Consider the following 27,211-nt stretch of genomic DNA (forward strand, 5'->3'; position numbering starts at 1 on the left):
TGCTACATAAGGCAGCCAATTAAGTGCTCAAAATGGTCAGGTAGTTTGTTTACAAGGTGCTGGAGTGGATATGAATATTGGCCAGGACAGTGGGGAGAATGCGATTTTCCAATTAATGCCAAGAGATTTTTCCACTCATCACAGAGGATAGTTGGGGCCTCTATTTACTGACTAATCTAGAAAATGACATTGAAGTGGCACTGGGAAGTAGTCTTATGAAGCTGGTGGCTGTACTTGACTCACCTTGGGCCACTCAGCTGAAGAGTAGAGAGTTTTCTCCTGTAAGAGCTGAGCGATGGTTGGTTCTCGGATATCATGAAGGAGGGTATCTTGGATCTCATCTTGGACCAGGCTGGTAGATGTGTTGCTCTCCTCATCAAAGTTCTTCAGTGGGATGGCTGCGGAGACCAACATGCTCAATGTAACAACAGCTGGAGTTGTCTAACAAGAGCCATAGTTATGACCCTGCTCAAAGATTTCAAGTTGGAATCTTGCACTGCCAAGTTGCAAAATTGAATTCCGTAAATATGATAATCTGTCAACTAATGAACATTCATAGAAAAATACCACAAACAGCCCAGTCCCACATGTGTGCTTGAATCAGTACAATGAGAGATGGGCAGTTCAATGCCACCCTGCTTGTCTTTTTCTCCTTGTACCACAAATACTGCACTCTAAGACAACTTTTCCTTCCTTAGGTACAGAAATTCAAGGTTTACTCCCATCAAAATCATGTCCAATTTTAGTATGACTAGTTATTAATGAATCTATGAATGCATGAACACTACCTTGTTATTTGACTTTTGCACTATTTGTAACTTTTTGATTTTTACGTCTTACCCTCTACTATTGCCCCAAAACAACAAAATTTTACAATGTCAGTGATTATAAACTATTTCCAATTTGTACACTCTAAATATCTTACTAACAATTCAAAAGGATATTATGAGGTTGGGACATGGCTGGCCAGAAAATCTTCTCAGCCTTTACCTCTGTCTCCATGTAACATTTAAAACAATGGATCCATCAGATCTTCACAATAGTGGGACGTGCAGCAGAGGCATGGTTGTTTTATACATACAAGTTTCTGTGACATGTCATGCATGTTTCTCCTATGCTAATAACATCTACAAATGCAGGTTATTCCTTTAAAAATGTGAGCTACCTTATTCCACTTTGCCTTTGACACCAACCTGGTGACATTTGGTTACTACCTGCTGTGACAGAAGGGGAGAATTCAGCCGCAATCATTCTGTGTGGCTGATATGTACCTGTCTTGGCTACAAAACCTTGAATGGCCTTACCTAACATTCAATAACAGCTTTGAAATTTCATATCAGACCCTCAGTTTTTGATGGTGGAAGGAGGGGTGGGAACAGGTGTGAATAAGTATCTCCTGAACATCCTAGAAGTACCTGGTTTTAACTTTCAGGTTTCGCCTTGTCCTGGACTCCTCCTCAGGGGTTAATACCATTGTAGGGCAATGTAATGGGTGACTGATGACATATAATGTTCATTAATATAAACTGTTCTACATAATTCACAAATATAGTCATTGAGATGTAATAACGTCGGTGTAAGGTGACTGCTTTTGGTTTGTTTGTAATGGAAGTAAAGGGCTATAGCTTTTGTTTAAGCACATAAAACTACTCTCGCATGTTTTATTAACAAAATCCTACACCATCACTCCAATTAATCATAACTCAGTTTGATCACTCCTCTAACCAGCTATATATTGGCCAGTGTGCAAGGCCAATCCATGCAATCCTCTCCCACACTCCAACCCTCTAGGATCAATGTTCAGGATCCAGCTCAACTTATAATTCTCTTAGCTTTGTAACACACAAACACAACGAAAAACATTCAAGTCATCTGAAGCAAACTCAAAACAATTACTTGAGGAAATTTAGGAAAAATTGTCATGTACTGTGGGCCTCATGAACTTAAGAGAAATTTGGATAGGTACATGGATGGGAGGGTTATGATCTATGATCTGTTTGCAGATCAATGGGACTAGGCATATTAATAGTTCTACACAAACCGGATGGGCGAAAAGGCCTGATTCTGTGCTGTAATGCTCTGTGACTCTACGACTATGACTCTACAATCCCTAACAGTTTTTTGATAGATTTTTTCCCCAGATTGAAAGACAGCTACCTTCGGGTTGTGAATTATCTTCCTCAGATTTCTCTTCCGTTTCACAGAGACTGTCCTTCGTGCAGTCCTCGAGGAGATGCCTGACTGTCAGCTCCCTCTTTAAGGGAACAGTGCCTTCCGGGGCTGATGATGATTCTGGCTCATCTTCCGCTGCCTCGACTGCCGAGTACACAGCTCCAAGCGACTGTGTTCCGCTTAGCAGGCTTTTTGTGGTAACTGCCTCAAAGTCCAGCTGGTCTGATTCAGCCTTTGCAACAGTCAGGATCCCCACTGACTCTGCTGAGTTAGTCTCACCCACAGCCACTCCTTGCTGACCACTGCCTGAAACAACTTCAGTCAGCTTGAAGCCATTGGCTGCTCCCGAGCTAACGGGGACAGCAGCTGATGAGTTTGATTTGGCCATCTGGCTAGCTTGGCTCCATGTTTTATCGGTACAATTGGCTGTAGTCTCTGTATGACAGATGCTTGGACAGTTCATCTGCATGTTGTAAATTTGTTCACTCATGGGGCTCTGACCATCGGTAACACCTGTCGACCTCTGAGCCACTATACGTTCATTTTCCTCTTTTATCTGCATGTTCTGTATGAGGTCGCACTTCAAAGTGGTCCCATGGGCTGCTTCCAACAAAGACTGCATACCAGCAGCACCACACACCGGTGCTGAGCTATCCACCGGCTCCTCACCTACAGGCTGCATTTCTATCACACCATTGGATTTCACCTGCAGCACATTTACACAGTTCACTGGTGACAGGGCAACACCAGCACAGATAGGCTGCAAGTTTCTCACCAGTGTTGGAACTGTGCCACCACAAGGTTCAAGCACAGGCTGCTGTGAATTTTCTGCCGCATCAGCCTCTGCACAGATACCACCCGTGTCATTTACCTCCTTGGTGTGTGCTTTTGGCACAGTGTAACACTTGGTCTGTGTGCAGTTGACAGCTACCCAGTCATTGCCAACCATCACCGAGTCAGCCTGGGCAGAGCTGTACTTGGTTCCAGAGTCAGCAGCATCCTCTTCATTCTTCACTTCCAAGCAGTCGCCCATTATTCCTGCCTGGGAGCTTGGATCATTCAGAGCCTCCTCCATCTTCTCTGGCTCCACATCCATCGGCTCTATGTTGTCCTTCTCCCCCAGAGTGAGCACAGTTGATGCAGGTGAAGCGGACTGGCTGAAGTTGAGGGATGACTGGCTGCAGGGTGCTGGCACGCTCTGGAAGTAGGTGCTCCCATTCTGCACGTAGTTTCTGTGCGCCTCCCGGAAGGAAAGCTGAGGATCATTCAGGATGTAGTAATCTGTCCTGCTCAGACCATGCTTGGCAGTGCCAATCAGCAGGTCGCGGTCATGTTTACCACATTCCCACCAAACCGGCAGGTACAGACTGGGCCGGCAGAGTTTCAGCCGTTCATTCAGCTGCGGGCTCCGGAGGACTTGTTCCCGTACTTTGCGCAGCAACTCTATCCGGTACAGAGTCCTTGAAGCTCGTTCTTCAGTGATAGGGTCAACAAAGATGTTTGGGTCTGAAGCCTCTGAAACAACAAAAAAAAAGTGAGTTAGAAAACGAAGCCTGCAATTTCAATGTGCACAGGGCAGTCTGATGTTCATGCCTGAAGAACAGTGACAATACCTTCCCCAGACAAAAGAAAACATACAGATGCTGGAAATCCAAGCAACACACACAAAACGCTGAAGAAACTCAGCAGGCCAGGCAGCATCTATGGAAAAAAGTACAGTTGACGTTTTGGGCAGAGACCTTTTGGCAGGACTACATGTCATGCTTTCCATCATGAGGAGGTACCTGGTGTTCCACGACTCCAGGATTCTCTCTCCGCTGTCTATAATGGACCTGTCTGCTACTTTATACTCTGCCAGATTCACGCTTCAATACCTTTCCCAGGGCACAAATGGCTAAACAGGAGGTATTTAAAGTAACACTTTCAGTACGCTGAATGAACTCAGCAGTCTGGCAGCATCAGTTAGAAACGATGAGTCGACTTTTTGGGCCGGAACCCTTCGTCAGGACTGAAGAATGAAAGATGGGGAAGGATTTGAAGAACGCTTGTAGCTTCAGTTTCTAACTGATGCTGCCCGACCTGCTGAGTTCATCCAGCGTACTGAAAGTGTTGCTTTGATCAACAGCATCTGCAGATTATTTTGGGTATTTAAAGTGTTTGCAGGCAGGTATAAGAGGATGTTCAAGGTAAGTATTTTTTTTAAAGGAGACAAGTGGATGGGTGGAACGTCCTGCTAAGGTGGTGGGTTATGTAGGAAGGAAGGATTATTTTGATCCTAGAGTAGGTTAAAAGGTGAGCACAACATTGAGGGCCAAAGGGCCTGTACCGTGTTGTTTGGTTCTATGTTCTAATATCCTTGCATTGTACTAGCTCTAATTCTACAGACATGTCAAATATGTACAGAAAAGGTAAACCTATACACACTCCCGTACTGCATGCTCAGTAACCAATGGCAAAATTCCAGCACTTATCCCACCTGCCACAATTTGTCATGACGCAAACTTTCTCCTTTTCACTTCTGAACAATTCATCTAAAACATTAACTACTTTTCCTTCTACCATGCTGCCTGACATGATTAGTTTTTTCTAATATTTTCTATTTCTTGTTTTTATTCTATTGTGTAAGTCTAACCTATTGGGTAAGTCTTACCACCATGCCAGGAACAACTTAGGTTCCTGACTGAAGGGTCTTGGCCTGAAGAGTCAACTATTTATTCCTTTCAATAGATGTTCCTGGCATGTTGAGTTCCTCCAGCGTTTTGTGTGCGTCACTCTGGATTTCCAGCATCTGCAGAATCTCTTGTATTTTATCATTACATAGACCTGGAGGTTTTTTTCCCATTAAGCCATTTTATCTCATCCTATCATAGACACATTCTGATCTACACCCCTATCCTTTCTTTGCCCATAGAGTTAATCAGTAACAGACCCTTCAGCCTATCTAATCTGTGTGAACCATTTGAAAACTAATTTACACTTCTACCTTGCCCAGGTTGCACAAAGGCCCAAGAGCCCTGGAGGCAGCCTGCCCTGGGGTTGGAGGCTTGTCTGTGCGAGTGAGTGGGAAAGGGATTTGTTTTGTAGCTGCTGTTGTTGCTGCTGCAAGTCCCACCACCTTGCCTGCAGCAGCTCTTTACATAGATCTAGATATTGTGCTGATCCCCATTAAGCCATTTTATCTCATCCTACCATAGACAGCAGACATCAGTGATAATACTCAACACCCCACCCATCTCTCCTAATGAAAACTAGCACCCTTGCCTTGCCCAGATTCCAAAAAGACTGTAAACGCAAAACTTTGACAGATTTGTTGCTGCTTGACCTGCTGAGTTTTTTCAGCATTTGCTATTTTTTATTTCAGAATTCCAACATCTGCAGGTTTTTTTCAAATTTTCTATCCCTATGTGGTTTCTTTCACCCCTCTCACTGATGGAACAGCCACTCTCTCTCCACCTGCCAGATACACTGTGCCAAGCAATTGAACCGCAGGAACAATCCATCACACTACTGAACTTCCCACACCCACACCCACACTCAGGGTCATGTTATAACTGATGGCATCCCTTCCTCTGCTCTGTCAGGAATTGGCCAACTCAAAAGATAGGAAAAAATGGTGCCATATTTCCTCAGCTAGTCATTATGTTTCTTCAATTGGACTGAAATTCAACAAACTGTGTAACAGTGACGTCAGAATTCTCACCATCTTTCCTTTGAGGCAGCCTGCAAACATTTCGGCACATAGCCACGAAGCTTCGGAAATACCTCTCCAGACTCCCGTCTGTTTTCCTCTCCAACCTGGCAAAACTCCGGAACTGGTTCCAGTCAAACTGCTTCTTGTCTGGATCATATACCACACCAAATGTCGAGACTACACGGTAGAAATCTGTCTGCTCCCTCCTTGTCCACCTTAAAAAAAAGGTGAGGGTGACTCTCTGAGAAAATGTAAACCAACAATTCTTTCTCAAGATGTCCCACTGTGAATGACCCAGATGATCTGTGCGCTGCCTTTGAAATCAGCAACCCAAGCCAGGTTCAGCCCTGACCTATGTGTGTGGAGTTTGCACACCTTCTTACCAGGTGCTCCAGGTGGTCCTCCCACCTCCCCAAAGAATGGACTGGCTTCTCTTAAGTGGAAAAGTTCACAGCACAGATTTGTGTGTGATTTTAAGCCTAGGACCATCTACAGGGGAAGGTCAACAATGGTTCTCCTACAAAACACTTATTCTTGTAAACCATTCGAGTCCATTGTTCAAAGCAACTGTATAACATGCAGATATAGAGAAATACTCATGAATTTGACATATGTTCAATTTAATTCAATCAAATTATTCCAATAACAAAAAGTTCCATTGCAAAAAACCTGCATCAAAACCCATACTGCTTCTAAAAGAAGACTGTTTAACTGTGAGATGTTGCCTGTTTAAATTAATATTCTTTAAGCTTGGCCAAAACTCTCAACAGCACAGTAGTGTAGTGGTTATCACGAGCTGCAAGGTCAGGGTTCAATTCCCACTGCTGTCTGTAAGGAGTCTGTACGTTTTTCCTGTGACAACGTGAGTTTCCTCCGGGTGCTCTGGTTTCCTCCCATATTCCACATACGAGTTATGGCTAGTGAATTGTGGGCATGCTATCATGGCGCAGGAAGCATGGTGACATGTGCGGGCTGCCGCAAGCACACCCCCACTGATTTGGTTTGACACAAATGGTGCATTTCACTGTATGGTTTTGATATACGTGACAAATAAAAGTATCTTTTATTTATTATAAAACAACAAGCTAAGCTGTAACCTCATTGCCGACCATGCTTTTTCCCAGATCAGAAGAATCACAACAGAATATGAGCCAAACATTTACCTTTGCTGGCCTTCCATGTTAACAATGTCCATTTCTGGTATCCTTCCCCAGATCTCATCCTGCCGATACCAGCGACGCTGGTTATTGCGAGCCAGCGATTCCATCCTCACCAGCTCCTTGCGATTGCAGCGCTGGTAGACAGTTATGAGGCGGCGAAGACGGGCTGTAAGCACCGATGCAACTGGCCACTGTGGACGGTCAACGTCTGTACCATCCTGACCTTGAATGGAACCAAAGGTTAAAGGTACTGGACAGGATATCCAGGTAATCAGATCCTATAATATTCTACTGTAACAGCCTGCGGCATAATAGTACAGGAAAGGGGACATTCAGCCTTTCATACATCAGTGATTGCACTTTGAAATGGAGGTGTGACTTTGTCTCATGCCCTTGCTTTGTCCTCTTTACCTTCCAATTTCTTCTTCATCTTTCAGGATCTGAGAACTACAGACAAATCAAGCATTTAATGCCTAGCGCAACACACACAAAACGCTGAACTCAGGTCAGACAACATCTAAGGAGAGGAAGAAACAGTTGTCGCTTCAGGTCAACCCTTCACCATTTTGTGTGTGTTGTTCTAGATTTCCATCATCTAAAGCAGTGATCCCCAACCACTGGGCCGCGGACCGGTACTGGGCCGCAAAGCATGTGCTACCAGGCCGTGAGGAAACGATATGAGTCAGCTGCATCTTTCCTCATTCCCTGTCACGCACTGTTGAACTTGAACATAGGGTTGCCAACTGTTCCGTATTTGCTGGGACATCCCGTATATTCAGCTAAATTGGTTTGTCCCATATTTCCCCCGCTAAGGTACAGTGTTCCTATGAAACCTTTCGTGCCGAAATGGCGTGAAGCAAAGAAGAAATTACCATTAGTTTATATGGGAAATATTTTTGAGCATTCCCAGACCCAAAAAATAACCTAACAAATCATTCCAATTAACACATAAAACCGAAAATAAGTAACACTAACATATAGTAAAGGCAGGAATGATATGATAAACACACAGCCCTTGGGAGTGAGAGAGTTGGCAACCCTAACTGTAAAAGACATGTTGAGGTGACCCGCTCCCCATCGGTCGGACAGTCCGCAAGAACATTGTCAATATTAAACCGGTCCATGGTGCAAAAAAGATTGGGGACCCCTGATCTAAAGAATCTCTTGTGTTTGTCATTTAAAGCCCAGCTCATTGTGTCCTCCAAATGAGTGTCTGGTAGAGTATTTCACAGGACATTTCACCAACAAACATGGAGACATCCTGTGAAGGACCTTCATGCACCACGAGGCTTCACAAGAAACATGTTGATCATTACTAACAACTAAGTTTGCTTATTTCTAGATTATTAACTGAATTTATATTTACTTTTGCTATGGTGGAATTTGAACTCGAGTCTCTATATCTGGGTTACTGGCCACAACTGCGGCATCACCATTTTAATCCTGAATAAAGCTGATAAACAGAAACCATGCCGTTCCAGTTCACAACCCCCTAAAAGTGACAACAAAGATAGATGGGATGGTAAAGAAGCTGCGTGGCATGCTTGCTTTCATAGGTCAGGACACTGACTTAAAAGTTGGGAATTTACAAAAATCTGGTTAGACTGCACTTGGCAGTATTGTGTGCAGTTCTGGTTGACACAGTACAGGAAGGATATGACTGCACCACAGACAGTGCAGAGGACATTCACCAGGATGTTGCCTAGACAACTTGGACTGAATGGTCTCTCTCTGTAACTGGACACCTGATGTCACTAACACAAGCCACTTACCTAAAATTGAATCCTCTCCTTTCTCCATAATTGCAGATTCAATGCAGGAGTTTGCGTCCTCCTGTAAGACAACACAAACATCAGAATAGCAGAATGGTGAAATCAGAGCTCATGATATGAGAAACACTTTAAAACACTCTTTATAACGCTGTTTACATTGAAAACTCATGCTGGTATATATGTATTTTTATTCTGTTTTATTTTATTTGCTATCTGTACTTTAACCTTTAACTTTATTTTGTATATTTATTTATAATTGTTGAATATTATTTTTTGATCCATTGCCCTGACCAACAGACCACAGCAAATTCCAGATAATATGTAAAATGTATATGGTGAATAAAGTTGATCCTTGAAATAGTTTCTCACCCTTCCTTCCTGCTAGCCATGCCTATAACTGGTGATGCTCTGCTACTATTGCTGCCTACAGTATTAAAATCAGACTACAGCTTTGCCCTTCAGAACATACCGTTAGTAACACTCGATAAATTATTGCAGATGGTGACAATTACTATTTACTTTCTTTGTATACATACAGTTGTTTATAAATCCCGTGGTTATAAAGAACAGCAGGAAATGGCCAACAACAGGAATTCTGCAGATGCCGGAAATTCAAGCAATGAGTCCTGACGAAGGGTCTCGGCCTGAAACGTTGACTGTACCTCTTCCTAGAGATGCTGCCTGGCCTGCTGCGTTCACCAGCAACTTTGAGGAAATGGCCAGTTATCTGCACACCCACAAGCAGGTGCAGGAATGGAGAACTCCAGGGACGACCCCCTTGGCCATTCATCCCCCCCCCCACTGATCTCCCTTCTGGTACTTATCCTTGCAAGCAGACAAGTGCTACACCTGCCCCTACACCTTCTCCCTAACTACCATTCAAGGCCCCAGCAGTCCTTCCAGGTGAGGTGACACTTCACCTGTGAGTCTGTTGGGGTCATCTACTGTATCTGGTGCTCCCCGGTGTGCCCTCCTGTATAATGGTGAGACACGGCGTAGATTGAAAGACCACTTCACTGACCACCTGCACTCCGTCCACCAGACAAAGCTGGATTTCCCAGTGGCCACCCATTTCAATTCTATTTCCCATTCCCATTCCAACATGCCAGTCCATGGCCACACCCAGGTTGCAACCTTATATTCCACCTGGGTAGCCTCCAACTGATGGCATGAACATCGACTTCTTGATCTTCTGGTAATGTCCTCCCCCCACCCCCACCCCCCCACCATTCTCGTTCCCAGTTCCCTCTCTCGCCTTTTACCTGCCCATCACCTCCCTCTGGTGAGCCTCCCACTTCCCTTTCTTCCATGGCCTTCTGTCCTCTCCTATCAGATTCCCCTTTCTCCAGCCCTTTATCTCTGTCACCAATCAACTTCCCAGCTCCTTACTTCACCCCTCCCCCTCTCCCAGTTTCACCTATCACCTTGTGCTTCTTTCTCTCCCCACCCCCCCATTTCTTACTCTAACCTCATCTTTTTTTCCCAGTCCTGATGAAGGGTCTTGGCCCAAAACATTGACTGTTTACTCTTTTCCACCGATAATGCCTGGCCTGCTGATTTCCTGCAGCAGTTTGTGTAACTCCAGGGCGAAGTCCAGTGAAATCCTGTTATTGTTAAGTACACCCCGTGACCACTTTATTATGTTCACCTGTTTGTTAATGCAAGTATCTACTGTGTGGTAACCGAAATCTCCGGAGCAGAAGGCCCTGAAATCCTCGGCTTTGCGTGTTTCAGCGGCTGGGGCGAGGTCGAAGGTGCTCGGCAGAGGATGGCGCTCAGGAGGCTGTATGGGAGAGGCTGGTCGGAAGCTCAAAGTTTTCGGACAGATGGACTCAGGGTCGGCTGCTTCCAAGGCATCGGCAAGTTGACGGTGCCTGAAGGTTTATGGCACGGAGTTTCTCCCTTTTGCCGCCTGCTATCGGGGACTCAGGAGTCGATCAACTCAGGGACTTTTGAGACTTTATTTAACTTGCCCATGGTTTGTTCTTCATCAAATTATGGTATTGCTTTGCACTGCTGTAACTATATGTTATAATTATGTGGTTCTGTCAGTGTTAGTCTTTGGTTTGTCCTGTTTTCTGTGATATCACTCCGGAGAAACACTGTATCATTTCTTAATGCATGTATGCATTTCTAAATGACAATAAAAGAGGACTGAGTGTTCTCATAATCTAATCTAAATATCCAATCAGCCAATCATGTAGCAGCAACTTAATGCATAAAAGCATGCAGACACAGTCAAGAAGTTCAGTTGTTTGTATTGTGGATGAAATCCGACCTAAGTGACTGTGAAGTGATTATTGGTGTTACTCAGAAACTGCTGATCTTCTGGCATTTCTTTTTAAATTAAGTGCAATCGTGAACAATAGCCAGATCAGAAATGCTGATCAAGTCAACTAGTTCCCAAAGAGAACTTTGATAGGCCAATCAGAGGGCAGTGGACAGATATTCAGAGCACACAACCTGTCTCTTACTGGGTAATTTGCTGTACACCAGGTTTCATCCTGGACTTTTCACCACCTGGAGGTAATGGCCTAGGAGAGGTTACAGTACAGATTACATTATGAGAACAAGTTGCAAGAATTGTTTCTACTTCCTCGTCCAAAAGGCCAAGGGAAGATTTAACTGAACTACTGATGATTTAACAGAATGGGTGGAAGTACATTGGAAAAACGAAAAACAAGGACATCTGGACATTTGTAAATACAAGAGATCTTGCTGATGCTGGAAATCTAGAGTAACACATACAAAATGCTGGAGGAACTAGCAGGTCAGGCAGCATCCACAGGAATGTAGACACAGTCAATGTTTTGGGTTGATCCCTTCATCAGGACTGGAAAGGAAGGGGGAAGGTACCAGAATAAGAAAGGGGTAGGGAGTTGAGGACACTCTAGAAGGTGATAGGTGAAACCAGGTGGGTGGGGAGGCAGGATGAAGTAAGAAGCTGAGAGATGATAAGTGGTAAAGGGCTGGAGAAGGACGGATCTGATAGGAGAGGAGAGTGGACTGTGGGAGGAAGGGAAGGAGGAAGAGCGCTAGTGGGAGATGATAGGCAGGTGAGGAGATGAAACAAGAGGACAGAGTGGGATAATGAAGAAAGGGGAAGGGGCAAAAATTACTGGAAGTTGGAGATATGGATGTTCATCCCATCAGGTTAGAGGCGACCTAGATAGAATATGAGGTGTTGTTCCTCCAACCTGAGAGTGGCCTCATCATGGCAGAAGAGGAGGCCACGGACTGACACGTTGGATGGGAATGGGGATAGAACTGAGATGGTTGGCCACCAGAAAGTTATGCATATTACAGATGGAGCTGAGGCGCTGGACGAAGTGAACCCCCAATCTACACCGGGTCTCGCCATTGAAAAGGGGGACACATTGGAAACAGCAGATGCAGTAGATGGCCCCAACAGATTTGCAGGTGAAGTGTTGCATCACCTGGAAGGACTGTTTGGGGCCCTGAATGTAGGTGAAGGAGGTGGTGAATGGGCAGATGTAGCACTTCTGCCACTTGTAGGGATAAGTGCCAGGAGGGAAAGTAGTGGGAGGAATGAATGGACAAGAGAATCATGAAGGAAGCAATCCCTGCATAGAGCGCAGAGTGGATGGGGGTGGGGATGTGGGGGAGGTCCTGAATGGAGAGGAGGGAGGAGGTGAATGGACTCCCTGCCACCTTAATAGGTATAGAGTTCCTCTGGTCCTCACCTACCACCACACGAGCCTCTGCATCCAACACTGTAATCTCCACAACTTCCACGGGATCCTACCAGCAAAATACATCTTTACTTCCCCACACTCTCTGCTTTCCACAGGTATTTCTCCATCCATGATTCCCAAGTTTCCCTCTTGGCACTTATCCATGCAGTTGAAGAAGTGCTATACCTGCCCATTCACCCCCACTCTCACCTCCATTCAGGGCCCCAAACACTTCACCTTCATATCCTTTGGGGTCGTCTACTGTATCAGGTGCTCCTGATGCAGCCCCCTCTACATTGGTGAGACCCAACGTAGATTGGGGGACCACTTTGTCGAGCACCATCTGCAAAAAGCAATGATTTCCTGGTGGCCAACCATTTCAATTCCAATCCCCATTCCCATTCCAACATGCCAGTCCACTGTCTCCTCTTCTGCAACAATGAGGCAACTCTCAGGTTAGAGGAGCAACACCTCATATTCTGGGCAACACACACAAAAATGCTGGAGGAGCTCAGCAGGCCAGGCAGCATCTATGGAAAAGAGTACAGTCAACGTTTCGGGCCAAGACCTTTCAGCAGGTCCTGTCCAGCATTTCGTGTCTGTTGCTTAGATTTCCAGCATCTGTAGAGTTTCTCTTGGTTATGACCTCATATTCCATATAAATGGCCTCCAACACGATGGTATGAACATTGATTTCTCCAACTTCCAGTAATTTCCCCCTACCCCTTCCTTCCTTCTTCATTTCCCCTCTCTGGCATCTTACCTCTTCTCCTCAACTGCCTATTACCTCCCATCAGTTCCTCTCCTCCTTCCCTTTCTCCCATGGTCCACTCTCCTTTCCTATCAGATTCTTTCTTCTGCAGCCATTTACTTTTTTCAGTTATCACCTCCCAGCTTCTTACTTTATATCCCCTCCCCCACCCACTTGGCTTCATCTATCACCTTCTGGTTTGTCCTTCTTCCCTCTTCCATGCCAGTACTAATGAAGGTCCTTGGCCCGAAACGTTGACTCTTTATTAATTTTCATCGTCAGTGCCCGACCTGCTGGGTTCATCTGAAAATTTCTCATTTAGAATTTAGAATTTATTTAAATCTTACATCCATCCCACGTGAGAGAGTAAAAACCTTTGCATTATGACTCTCAGGATAACAGAAGGTCCACAATTCTCTCCCACAGAATGATGCAGATGAAGATGTTGTATTCAGTTTGCTTCACATTGACATTACCAGACAATAACCTGCCTGACCTCTGATATTTATGGCATTTCCTGATGGTTATCAATGAGATTTTGTTAAGAATGGGGATTAAGAGGATTAACAAAACCAAAACAGGAATGACCTAATGAAGTAGGAAAACAGGCACAAGCCCTGTCTTGAAGATCTTGAACCACAATATCAATAACAGGGCTACAGCTGGTGTTGGTATTCATGCCAGGGATTAAAGCAGGATTCCTTGCTCTCAGTCACTACCTGCTAACACCCTGTTGAATACCCTCAGCCAACAATCAGAACCAGGCTGACTGAGAAAGCAGCTTCCACAGTGCCGCGGCAGGTAAAGACTGCAGTGCTGTACCCAGGGGCACTTGCCCCTTCAGGAAGAGTAGGGAGAATTTTGAAGGTAAATACACAAGTGAAGACATTCATAAGAGATAAGAGACAGTACTTATAAAATAATCATGCAGCAAATAGCCTCAAGACATCTTACTCACATCAGGCTGGTCTTTAAACTGTCCATCAGACTTTAGCTCAGAGTCTTCACCTTTACAAAGGTCAACCCTAGAAATCATGACACAGAGAATTAGCCACTCACAGAGAATAGAGAGCAACCCTCACTCTGAACTGCCAAAACCATCAAAGTACATAAGCTGTCTTAAACCCTGAGCTCTTGTACACCATGATTCATGCTGCTTTTTTCTCCTTGTGCTTTTTGTGGCTATTTTTCCTGGCTGGGAAGAGAGGTGGATGAGCACGGGTAGGTCAGCACACATCGTGGGCCGAAGGGCTATACGTGCCACATTGTTCTAAATTCTATGCTCAGAGAAGGCGAGGATCTCTTCCTACTGTAAGCTGCAAGGGTCAGAGATGAAAACCCATGAGCAAAATACCGAAGTGATTAGCAATAACTCTCACAGAGCTGTCAGGATTTGAAATTGTCTCAGAAAAGGTGCAAACTGACACCGGAGATAATTGCAAATGGGAGTTGGCACTGCCTCAGGACAGAGAGCTGACAGAGTTATGGTATCATGAGGTGAAGAACGAACGCCCTCCTGTACCAGATCCATCTATAACAAGTTCTGGAATGAGCTCCATCCTAGTGGCCATGAAGGTTCCTCAAAGGAGCTGCTGTTCGGGGTTAGTGCTCAAGTGAATGCTGTAAGTTTCTCCAAGGATTTACCCTTCGCTCATGTCTGCTGACAGGTCGACCCCTCCTTGCTCAGCAGCCAGCGAGGTCTCATCAGGCATGCCCACCCTCTCAAGGAAACAGAGCGCTGGGTCAGCTCTCATGGCATTATATCGTTCATAACCTGGAAAGAGATAGAAGCAGATCTCAGTGGGTGAGTAGAGCTAACAGCACCACAGGCAGCTTCGCAGTCAGAGAAGAACTCATGAACAGCAAATGGGTGCATCAGGAATCAGAGGCATCACAACATTATCACAAATAGTTTTCCATTCCCTGCAGTGTAGGCATGTCACCATCCTACTCCAAATGGTTTCCTTCTGATAGGCTCGGGCAGGAAGACCACCATTGTACCAAATGTGGGAGCAGGCACGAGGGGTACATGCTGAAATTTTGCTTCTAATGTTCTAATAATCACGATGGAATACTTAATTGTGTGGGCCATAACCTCAACACGCTTGGCTGGCAGGTGTCAATGTGTGACACGTACAGACAGGGAAGCAATGGTAGCGTACTGCAGGACAGCTAGATAGATTTTTGTACAGCAGTGAATTAAGGATTATGGGTAAAAGACTGGTGTATGGCCAGATCAGCCATGATCTTATTGAATGGCAGAACAGATGGACAATTCCTGCTCTTCGTTCTTATGCAAATCCAGTAACAGGTTAGCATTTCACTTCCCTTCTCCACAGACACTGCCAGACCTACAGAAGCACAGCCAAGATTCACTGAGCACAGTACAAAGAAGGAACTCAAACTGCACACATCATCTCCCATCCCACCACAGTCTCTCATAACGTAAAGTCACAAAAGCTAACTTCAGACCAAAACAAAACCTGATGCCTCAGTTTGCTTCACTGTGACATCTCCTCAAGCTTCCCCATGGGCCTCTACAAACACTGAGACACTCTGGCAATTACTAAATCTATTTATGAATATGAAGACATTCCCAGGAATTACTGTAAATTCTGAGGCACTCCTAGGGAGATCCCTGTAAATAATGAAAAAGTCCCCAAAGACCCCCTATCAATACTGAGACACTACACAGGAATGGCCTGTTAATACTGGGGAAATCCTAGAGACCCCCTGTGAATTCCTGAGAAGCCGCTATAAATACTGTAATCCCTGGTACCCTCTGTGAATACTGATAGACTCCTTGGAATTCCTTTAAGTATTGGCAGGCTCCCAGTGATTCTTCATTTGTTAAACAGTGAAGCCTAATCCTCTCCTATCAGGATCTCATGTTTCCATTGTTACCTCTCTCTCTTCAGCTCCAGCGAGATAGTAGCCTGACTGCCCAGCCTTCCTGCAAAGACAACCTCTAATATAGGCACATGTCTGGTAAACCCCTGAAATGCTTTCGTTGCATACCACTGCATATTTCCTCATATGTAGTCTCACCAATGGCCAAAGAAACTGAAGCATAGTCTCCCCTACTTTGGTATCCACTTGTTTAGAAATAAACAATACCATTCTGCTAGCTTTCCTAATTACTTACAATACCTGCATACTAGCCTTCTGTAAATGAACTACTTGCTATTATACATTTCAGCTAAAATAAGCAACATCACACTTTTCATTACACTCCATTTGCCAGATCTTTGCCCAATCACTTATCCTCTGTAACCTGCCCATTTCACAACTCGCTTTTTCTGTGTCATCGTGAGATTTAACCTCCAAGGATACAAATTGTAAAAGGTTAAGGATTCAACATTGATTTATGTGACACCACACCATTGTTACATCCTGTTAACCAGAAAAACACCCATTTATATCTAAGCTCAGTTTTTTGTTAGCGAACCAACCTTCTATGCACTCCAATTTCACCTCTCAAACCATATGCTTTCCTACCATGAATTTTCATATGGGACCTTATTAAATGGCTTCTGGAGATCTAAGCATAAATATCCACCAGTTTCTCTCTGTGCATGACACTTGGTACTTTTCAAAGAACTGTGATAAATTTTGAATATTTCAAAGGGCTGTGATCTTTCTCTTTCAAGATGATTTTGATTATCTTGAATTTTCTGAAGTGTTCAGCTATAATATTTTTTAACAAATCCTTCTAACATTTTCTCTTTGATTGGTGTCTCCCTTTTTGCTATTTTCTAACATAATGGAATCTTCTTTGAATTTAGCAATGTTGGATAATTAAAACCAACAAGACCCTAAGATAACGTCTGTCAGCCTGCAACTCCAACAAGTTGCTCTTGAAATTTAATCAGGAGAAGGATCACTTTCCCTCAGTAATTCCCTCGGGGGGGAGAGAGAAGGGGGGGTAGAGAGGGGGGAGGAGGGAGGGGGAAGAGGGAGAGGGGGAGGAGGGGGGGAGGAGGGAGATGGGGAGGGTGAGGTATGTCAATTACCAGGTGAATGAGTAGTCTTTGGGGTACTGCAAGTCTGTACCTTTGCCATTGTTTTGCTGCACGCTTGACTGCTCAATGGTGGCTGCCGATGCTTTTTTTGGTGCTGGGGCTGGTGGGATTATTGCTTTGCTGCTGCTTACGCGTAGGAGGGGGTGTCCATCTGTTACTCTAATTATAAGGTCAGCTCAACATCTCAGGTGAAAGGGCCTGTACCATGTTGTACTGTTCCATGCTGTCACTGGATTCAGACAATTAAATTCCTTTTTCTGCACCAGGCATATTGCCAGAAGTTCGACAAAATCATGAACACACGCTTACCGTGTTTATAAACGCCAATGAGCAGGGACTTGTCAGAGTCTCCATCCCACCAGTCGACTGGTATATCGTTGTAGTCAACCTCAGGAATCCAGACTTCCAGCTTACTGTACCCCAAGGTGTGATAGAGAGAGAGGGAGGCACGAGGCAGAAAGGGTAGGAGATGACAGATACGGACAGGCAGAGACATGATGGCAAAGAAAACAAAACAACAGAGAAAACAAGGGAGAGAAGGACAAAATAAATCAATGTTAATAATAAAAATAAATTGTAAGTATGGATTGTTCATTCATCATCCCTCAGTGTAGCAGAGGATGGCTTTACTTAGCTTTATTCTAATAGAAACCTACAACCATGTCTTCCACATGTTTTTAGGAGAAAGTAGCAGATTTCTACTTCCTTTGGCGGACTGTGTATCTGACATCACCTTCAACGGCCTGACTTTAATGATAAGGTTATGACTAAGTGGATCTGGAGTTACCTGTAAAATAGACCCCTTTTGTGTCTGATTATTTAAAGCATCTCAATTAGATCATCCCTAAGCCATTAAAACATAAGCATTCAAAAGGGTTAGAAAAGAGCTTTAAACGCTTTTGGGAAATTTAGACTTTGCCCCTATACCTCCTCCCATACTCCTACACAGGGCACCAAGCAGTCCTTCCAGGTGAGGCGACACTTCACCTGTGAGTCTGTTGGGGTTATCTACTGTATCCAGTGCCTCCTGTATATCGGTGAGACCCAACATGGATTGGGAAACCACTTCACTGAACACCTGTCCTCCATCTGCCAGGAAAAGCGGGATCTCCCAGTGGCTACCCATTTCAATTCTACTTCCTATTCCAACATGTTAGTCCATGGTCTCCTCTACTACTGCGATGAAGCCACACTTGGGTTGGAGCAGCAACATCTTGTATTCCATCTGGGTAGTGTCCAACCTGATGACATGAACATCGATTTCTCGAACTTCCGGTAATGTCCCCACCCCCACCCACCATTCCCATTTGCCTCTCTCATCTTAACTCCTTACCTGCCCATCTGGTGATCTTCCCTCTTCCTTTTCTTCCATGATCTTCAACCCTCTCCCATCAGATTCTCCCTTCTCTGACCCTTCATCTCTTTCATCAATCAACTTCCCAGCTTTTTACTTCACACCACCCCACCTCTCCCAGTCTCACATTTCATCTACAGCCTCGTACTCCTTTCTCCCTCCAACTTCTTGCTTTAAGGTCTCATCTTTTTTCCAGTCCTGTTGAAGCGTCTCGACCCAAAACATCAACTGCTTACTCTTTTCCATAGATACTGCCTGGCCTACCAAATTCCTCAGGCATTTTTAATATAGTTCCTTTCATCTTCTTTTCTTCAATTTCCCTATCCTAGTTTAGGGTTCCTAGCCTTTCATCTGGGCTTTAGTGAGGTATTCAACAACAGTAGGCATGATGTGGCACACTTACTCATTCAGCTCATTATGTCGATGCCTGCTCCTTAAATGAGTTCTCTAATGAACCCCACGCATTTGCTGTGTTCCTAAATCTTTACACTGTTTTGATTTCCAGTATTTATTCGGTCTCTTTTTGAAAATCTGTTTCTGCAGAGATCATGGGGATGTTCTGTATAAGGTTCCTTGAATCTTCCTCTCTGGATAATTTCCCATTCGCTACTATATGGGTAACAACTTGGGTGCCACTGGAAACAGTTTCCCCTTTTCCCAAGATGTCACATGGAAACACAAGGAGCAAAGGAAATGGACAGGACTGTGCAGCCCAACCCCATCACATTGTGATCCAGCATTATACACCATTCCCAAGGGAAGGAGGCACCCCACCAAATGTGAGCACAAGATTTAAATCTCAGGAACTTTACTCAGAGCCGAACACCATATTCTAGACTGTTAGCAGGCAAAAGGTGGGAATAAAGAGAGCCTTCTCTGATTGTCTGTCAGTGACTCGTGGTGTTTTTGTAGGGGTCAGTGTTGGTACTGTTTCTTTTTACATTATGTGTTAATGATTCGGAGGATAGAACTGATGGCTTTGTGGCCAAGTTTGCGGAGGAAGCAGGGATTCTCCAGAAGGACTTGGACGGATGGAGATCCATGAGCCAGACCTTATTGGGGGATCAGAAGTGGAGAGGGTCAGCAACTTTAAATTCCTCGGTGTTACCATTTCAGAGGATCTGTCTTGAATCCAGCATGTGAGTACCAATATAAAGGAAGCATGGCAGTGCCTTTACTTTCTCAGTTGTTTGCAAAGATTCAGCACATCATCTAAAACTTTGACAAACTTGTATAGATGTATAGTGGACAGTATATTGACTGATATCATCACATCAATGCCCTTGAATGAAAAAGCCTACGAAGTGTAATAGATACAGCCCAGTCCATCACGGGTAAAGCACTTCCCATCACTGATTGTATCCACTACTTTTGTAGGATTTTCCATTCAAGGGCTGTTGGTGTTTCCACATCAGGCCATGATGCAACCAGTCAGTATACTCTCCACCACACATCTATAGAACTATACAAGACGTCCAGGTACAACCTATGGAAGGTTATTTTAAGGATGGAAAAACAATTCCAATTGAGGTTAGAGACTGAATTGGACGCATGTCAGCTCAGGCAAAGTCTGCAGGCCATTACTTCCTACAAAGCAAAACCTAGTATCATGAATGGTTGTGATGCTTCACTCCCAGATGAGCTCAATGTCTCTTATGCACATTTTGAAAGCCGCAGAAATTCACGTCTCCAGAATCTGATAATCCTGTGATCTCTGCCTCAGAGGCCAACATCAGAAGTTCTATCAAGAGGGTGAACCCTTGCAAGATGTCAGGCTCTGATGGCCTACCTGGTAGGTCTCTGTAAACCTGTGCCAACCAACTGGCAGGAGTGTTCAAGGACATCTTCAATTTTTCACTGCTGCAGATGGAGGTTCCCACCTGCTTCAAAAGTGCAACAATCATACCAGTGCCCAAGAAGAAGAGGGTGAGCTGCCTCAACGAACTATCGCGCACTGACACTCACATCTACTGCGATGAAGTGCTTTGAGAGGTTGTTCATAGCTAGAATCAATTCCTGCCTAAACAAGGACTTGGACCCACTGCAATATGCCCATCTCCACAATAGGTCTACAGCGGATGCAATCTTACTGGTTCTGCACTCTGCCTTGGATACCTAAACAATAGCAACCCCTTCATCAGGCTGCTCTTTATTGACTACAGCTCAGGGTTCAACACAATCATACCCTTAGTTCTAATCAACAAGCTCCAAAGCCTAGACCTCTGTACCTCCCTCTGCAACTGGATGCTTGACTTCCTCACCAAGTGACCACAGTCAGTGCAGATCGGTAATGATATCTCCTCCTCCCTGACAATTAACATTGGCACAAGGACGTGTGCTTAGCCCACTGCTCTACGCTCTCTACACCCATGACTGTGTGGTAAGACGTGGCTCAAACGCTGTCTATAAATTTGCCGATGACCACAATTGTCCGAATTTCAGATGGTGACGAGGAGGATCACAGGAATGAGATAGGTCAGCTAGTTGAGTGGTGTCACAGCAACAACATTGTACCCAAAGTCAGTAAGACCATTGTGGACTTCAGGAAGGGGAAGTTGAGGGAATACACATTAGTCCTCATCAAGGGAACAAAAGTGGAGAGTGTGAGCAGTTTCAAGTTCCTGTGTGTCAACATCTCCGAGGATCTACCTGAGCCCAACATTTTGATGCAATTACAAAGAAGGCACGGCAGCGGCTATATATTATTAGGAATTTGAGTTGAATTGGTATGTCACCAAAGACACTCGCAAATGTCTACAGGTGTACTGTGGAGAGCATTCTAACTGGTTCCATCACTGCCTAGTATGAAGGGGCCACTGCACAGGATTAGAAAAAGCTGCAGGAAGTTGTAAACTCAACCAGTTTCATCATTATATTCTTATTATACTTTATAGTTTGAATATTATGTATTGCAGCCACAAAACAATAACGATGACATATGCTGGTGATATTAAACCTGATTCTGATACTGAGCACACCTACTCAAAGTGTTGTTGCAAGATAACAGCAATCATCATCATGGACCTCCGATACCTAAGCCATGCTCTCGTTTCGCTGCTGCCATCACAAAGAAGGTACAGCAGCCTCAGGAGCAACACTACCATGTTCAGGAGTAGTTATTACCCCTCAACCATCAGGCTCCTGAACCAGAGGTGATAATTTGCCACAGCACTGAACTATTCCACAACCTATGGACTTGCCTTCAAGGACATTCCATCTCACGTACTTGATATGTATTGTTTATTTATTTATTATTATTTCCTTTTTTCCCTTTCTTTTTATATTTGAGGTTTTTTGGCTTATGCACGTTGGTTGTTTGTCCATCCTGTTGGATGCAGTCTTTCACTGATTCTATTGTGTTCCTTGTATTTACTGTGAAGGCCCGCAAGAAAGTGTACTTTGATAATAAATTTACTTTGAACTTTAATTAGGAAAATAGACAAATAAGTAACAGATGAAAGTGTATGGTCATGCACTCTGGCAGTAAGAATAAAGGTGTGTAGACTATTATTCTAAGAATACGGACTCAGGTTCTTGATTAGTAATCGTGTCATATTTTACAGGGAGAAGGCAGGAGAATGGGACAGAAATTGATGGTAAATCAGTCATGATTGAATATCGGAGCATAGTCAACGGGTGAAAAGCTTAATTCTGCTTGTGTCTTATGGTGGTCCAGTACCAAACCAGGCCGTCCCTTTACCCTCCATAGTGTAGTAGTTTTGCTCTTTAACGTACCTTGCGTCAATACCATCCAAAGCTTTATCAGCAGCCTCACCCAGCACTTCCTGCTTGAGATAATACAACATTCGGACTCTCAGCAAGACCCTGTGAACAACAGGAAGAGACAGAAATAATTTCTCTTTACCTGCACATTGTTTCATGCTGAAGTGAGTTTTACCAAGACGACAGGGTGTCACTGTGCACCACTGAGATCCATCCCTAACAGCATAAGAGATTCTCATGGGGCTAAATTCTCAACTGCTTCAAATTATTCAAAATGGTGTGGAGTTTATGAAGGAATCTCACCCCTTTACATGCCATCAAGGGGCAAATTACCCAAGCACCACACAAACAACTATTGTACAACCCAACCTGCATATCCACCCCTCCCATCTCAATTTATGCCACATGTAGCCAACCACCAGCTGACCCCCTCGCAGGTCTATCCTGTGTGCAGACTGGATCCTCACACACAGGGTAGTCTTGCATGCACTTACTTGTTGCAGTGCTGTTTGAGATGTTTCTTGTAACCATCATCATGGAAGAGCACCTCTGGGTTACAGCTGGCCACCCAGTCAGCATTCTTCAGCTCTGGCTGTGACAGAGGCGTCTTCATCTTCTTCCCTTTCCTCCCCCTGGGCACGGGTGCTGACAGCCCTGGAGGAAGTTTCCGAATCTTTGTATCATTATGAGTTCTCGTGCATGGTATGAATTCTCCCACTGCAAATACTGCCACATTCCCTACTCAAAATGCCAAACCAAACACGAGCTTGGCAACCTCTGCGCCCCCCGCCCCACATCCCCGACCCTTCCCAACCATCTGAGTGATGGAAACAACTTTAGGAGCAACCCTCAGAGAGGAACTGGACAAAGGGTAGGAGCGCAAACTGGCACAGCAACAAGCTGGGGAGCTTCACTCAATAGTGCTTAGCAGTGGCATCAGGCTGAACACCCTCCTTCCATACAGTAATATTCTGTGGATCTTATCTCCACAATGCAATTCAGGGCTCAGTAACCTCCCTCTCTACAGTATTAATCTTGACCCCACAGAAACATAGGTATCATCAAGGTAACATCAAGGATCCATGCAAAATGGCACTAGTGAACAACACGACCAACGGGCAAGGTCCTGCAGACAGTTCACAAAACTACTTTCAAATATGATTCTGCAAATAAGTTGTGTGTGATTGGAACCTGTGAGTTACATTTTGATGGGGTGTTATTGGGCTGACTGAGTAATCTGGCGCTTTGCTGTCTCCAAGGGAGTTTGGTGAGGTTTGGAACAGAAAGTGTGGCCTGAAGGCCTGGAAGACAGAGTCCAGAGGAGGTTCACGAGGATAATTCTGGGAATGAAGGGGTTAACATGTGAGGAGCATTTGGCAATCTTGGGCCTGTACTGACTGGAATTTAGAAGAATGTGTGGGGATCTTACTGAAACCTACCGAATGTTAGAAGGACTAGATAGGCTGAATGTGGAGAGGATCTTTCCTATGGTGGGGGTATTGAGGACTAGAGGGCACAGCCTCAAATTGAAGGGTGACCCTTTAGAGCAGAGGTAAGGTGGAATTTTTTTAGCCAGAAAGAAGTGAATCTGTGGAATGCTCTGCCACAGACTGCAGTGGAGGCCAAATCTGTGGGTATAAGTTAATCGTTTCCTGAATGGTCAGGGCATCAAAGAATACGGTGAGATGCAGGTGTATGGGGTTGAGTGGCATCCAGGATCAGCCATGATGGAATGGCAGAGCAGACTTGATGGGCTGAATGGTCTAATTCTGCTCCTATGTATTATAGTCGAGGCCTGGAGACAGGGCGCAAGCCCATTATTGACTCCAATTCCTCTCTCAATTGAGGCATTGAGCAAGGTTGAAGCCAACAAGCACTGTCTGCCTGTGTTTGACCAGTCTTCCTCTCCCTCTAGCTAGCTGCTGTAGGAGGAAAGAGCAGCAACCTTGGGTTCCATGCTGCAAGGATTGATCAGCGAGACTGTGGACTCATTTTGGGGGACTTTGAGGTTCATGGTGCATGCATTTCTGGATTCTGGCTACTTTTTTTTCTGATTTTGAACAGTTTGATCAGGGTGATCAATACGGACTAGGGCGCTTCAGCGAAGACTGGTTCTGTGGCCTGCAGTCATCTAGTGGTGAGGCACTGAACTGAACTAAGCTGAATACTACTGGAGTCCTCCTTTGATGTTTGATATTCCATGTGTTGTTTGTTCGCTTTTTGCCATATGCGCAATTCGTTCTTTTATCGTGTGTTGGGTGTTTGGTGTTTTCTTGAACTGGTTCCATCATGTTTCTTTGTTTCATGGCCATCTGCAGGGGGATGAATCTCAGAGTTGTATTCTGTATACAGATGTTGATCTTTGGACACTACCTCACTTTTGTTTAAATATACAGTATTTCTGTTTTCGCATCATTTTTAAATCTATTCAATATATATAATTGATTTACTTGTTTATTTATTATTATTTTATTTTTTCTCTGCTAGATTATGTATTGCACTGAACTGCTGTTGCTAAGTTAAAAAATTTCACATCTCAACCCTGTGATAATAAACCTGATTCTGATAATAAATGTACTTTGAATCAACTTTATTCAATACATACATGTATTAGGAATTTGCTGTAGTGTGTTGGCCAAAGTGTGGCAGGTAACAAACAGGTAACATTTAATAAAAAAATAAAGAATTACATAAAATGTAAAAAGCTAATCAAATTAGAGGTTAAGGCAGGGGTCCCCAACCTTTTTTGCACTGCGGACCGGTTTCATATTGACAATATTCTTGCGGACTGGCCGACCTGGGGGGGGGCGGGGTAGGGTTGCCAATGGACAAGAGTAGCAGTCAAATACGTTGTTTACCCCGAGAAAGACTACAATGACCATGAAGCCTTGCGTGGGCACCAGTGCGCATGCGTGTACGTGCTGATCTTCAAATCGTTTCTGGCGATTCTGTTCGGGGGAGGGGGTTGTTAATCACGACCAGAATATAGATGATACGTGGCTAATACACTCAATTTTGTTTCTAAAAGGGTTTATCTGACGAATTTAATATTAAACACACACCGCATATTTTCCTCGCATGAATATAGCGATGTCAATTATCAGGGGAGGACAGGGGAGCTTGAAGTAAGTATTGAACGAACTTCCAGTAGAAGTGGTAGAGGCAGGTTCGATATTATCATTTAAATAAAAATTGGATAGGTATATGGACAGGAAAGGAATGGAGGGTTATGGGCTGAGTGCAGGTTGGCGGGACTAGGTGAGAGTAGCATTTGGCACCGACTAGAAGGGCAGAGATGGCTTGTTTCCGTGCTGTAATTGTTATATGGTTATATAGGTCACTTACAAGTCAACAGCATCATAACATTTTAAGTAACATTTGGATATTAAACACACAGCACATATTTTCCCCGTATGAACATATAAAATCATTGCAACACACCAATATCGCTGAATCAGTGGGAGCCCTGGGCTTGTTTTCCTGCAACAAGACGGTCCTATCGAGGGGTGATGGGAGACAGCGATACTCGAACGGGGTTCCTTATGTCCAGTCTATTCCGCAATTTAGTTTTCGTTGCATTCATTGCAGAGATATGTTGGAAATGGAAGCAGCGTTCTCAGTGCTTTCGTGGCTATCTCAGGATATTTAACCTTGACTTTGATCCAGAATGCCGGCAGAGATGTTATGTCAAACATACTTTTCAGCCCACCATCATTTGCAAGCTCGAGGAATTGATCTCCTTCCCCTGTTGACATGGACGTCACGCGGGTTGACCTCGCATGCGTAATGGCTCAACAGTGGGCGTGACAGGGAATGAGGAAAGGTGCAGCTGACTCCTATCGCCAAATCATATCGTTTCCTCGCGGCCCGGTAGCACATGCTTTGCGGCCTGGCACCGGTCCGCGCCCGGTGGTTGGGCACTGCTGGGTTAAGGGACAAGTATGGAATAAAATGTCCATAACTAAATAAATACCAGCATGTATTTACAATGCAAACAGCATTATAAACCGTGGTTTAAAGTGTTTACAGTGCAGTGACGGGGGTAACAGACAGAGATAAGTAGAGGGGGGCTAGAATGGTTGATCAGTTATTCACTTAAAGACCAGCAGTAGTCTGCTTTGGAATGGTCATTTATATCAAATGCTGCCCACCTCTACCAGGAGCGTTTCAAAGCCCCCCAGCACACCCGTCTCCACCACCCTCTCCTCAGCTCCTCCCATCCCTGGCCCTACCTGCCACTACCTATCCCCCACTCCTCCAGTCCCCACTTTATCCCACTTCTTGTTAGTCAATTCCCTGCCCACTGCTCTCAGTTCCTTTGATGTACACATTGTGGATGTGAGGGATAAGTTCTTCTCACAGAGATTGGTGGGTGCATGGAATGCACCGCCGGCAACGGTGGTGGAAGTGGATACAATAGGGTCTTTTAAGAGCCTCTTAGATAGGTATATGGAGCTTAGGAAAATAGAGGGCTATGCAGTAGGGAAATTCTAGGCAGTTTTAAACTATATTACATGGTTGGCACAATATTGTGGGCCAAAGGGTCTACAATGTGCTGTAGATTTCTAAGTTCTATTGTCAGCTCCCATAATCTGTAGCACACCCACTTCAGGTAAGTATTCAAACAGTTCCTCAAAATTGAGGTCTTTCACACCACTTGCTTTATATTAAAACTTCAGTGGTGAGCGGTGTGCTGTTGGGTCGCCGCTGGGCCTGCAACTGTACACAATATACCTTAACAATTTGGAAGAGGGGACTGAGTGTAGTGTATCTAAGTTTGCTGATGATATTAAATTGAGTGGAAAAGCAAATTGTGCAGAAGATACAGAGAGTCTGCAGAGAGATATAGATAGGTTAAGTGAGTGGGCAAG

The 27,211-nt window shown here is 44.5% G+C and overlaps 1 protein-coding gene across 4 annotated transcripts in view; it reads right to left on the reverse strand.

Annotated features, from left to right (window-relative positions):
• The window catches only part of chd6 (chromodomain helicase DNA binding protein 6), a 370,255-nt gene that overhangs the window by 36,793 nt on the left and 306,251 nt on the right, over positions 1–27,211 (reverse strand). For all 4 annotated transcript variants that reach the window (XM_063040969.1, XM_063040970.1, XM_063040967.1 and 1 more), the window contains 10 exons: positions 22,835–22,994; positions 22,353–22,442; positions 17,573–17,676; positions 14,886–15,015; positions 14,200–14,266; positions 8,796–8,856; positions 7,027–7,246; positions 5,873–6,078; positions 2,158–3,687; positions 244–398 (listed from right to left, as the gene is read on the reverse strand). In XM_063040969.1, the coding sequence (XP_062897039.1) occupies positions 244–398; positions 2,158–3,687; positions 5,873–6,078; positions 7,027–7,246; positions 8,796–8,856; positions 14,200–14,266; positions 14,886–15,015; positions 17,573–17,676; positions 22,353–22,442; positions 22,835–22,994 (2,723 nt within the window). The remainder of the gene's footprint in view (positions 1–243; positions 399–2,157; positions 3,688–5,872; positions 6,079–7,026; positions 7,247–8,795; positions 8,857–14,199; positions 14,267–14,885; positions 15,016–17,572; positions 17,677–22,352; positions 22,443–22,834; positions 22,995–27,211) is intronic.

The sequence above is a fragment of the Mobula hypostoma genome, chromosome 2 (assembly GCF_963921235.1).
Source record: "Mobula hypostoma chromosome 2, sMobHyp1.1, whole genome shotgun sequence".
Classification (NCBI taxonomy): Eukaryota; Metazoa; Chordata; class Chondrichthyes; order Myliobatiformes; family Myliobatidae; genus Mobula; species Mobula hypostoma.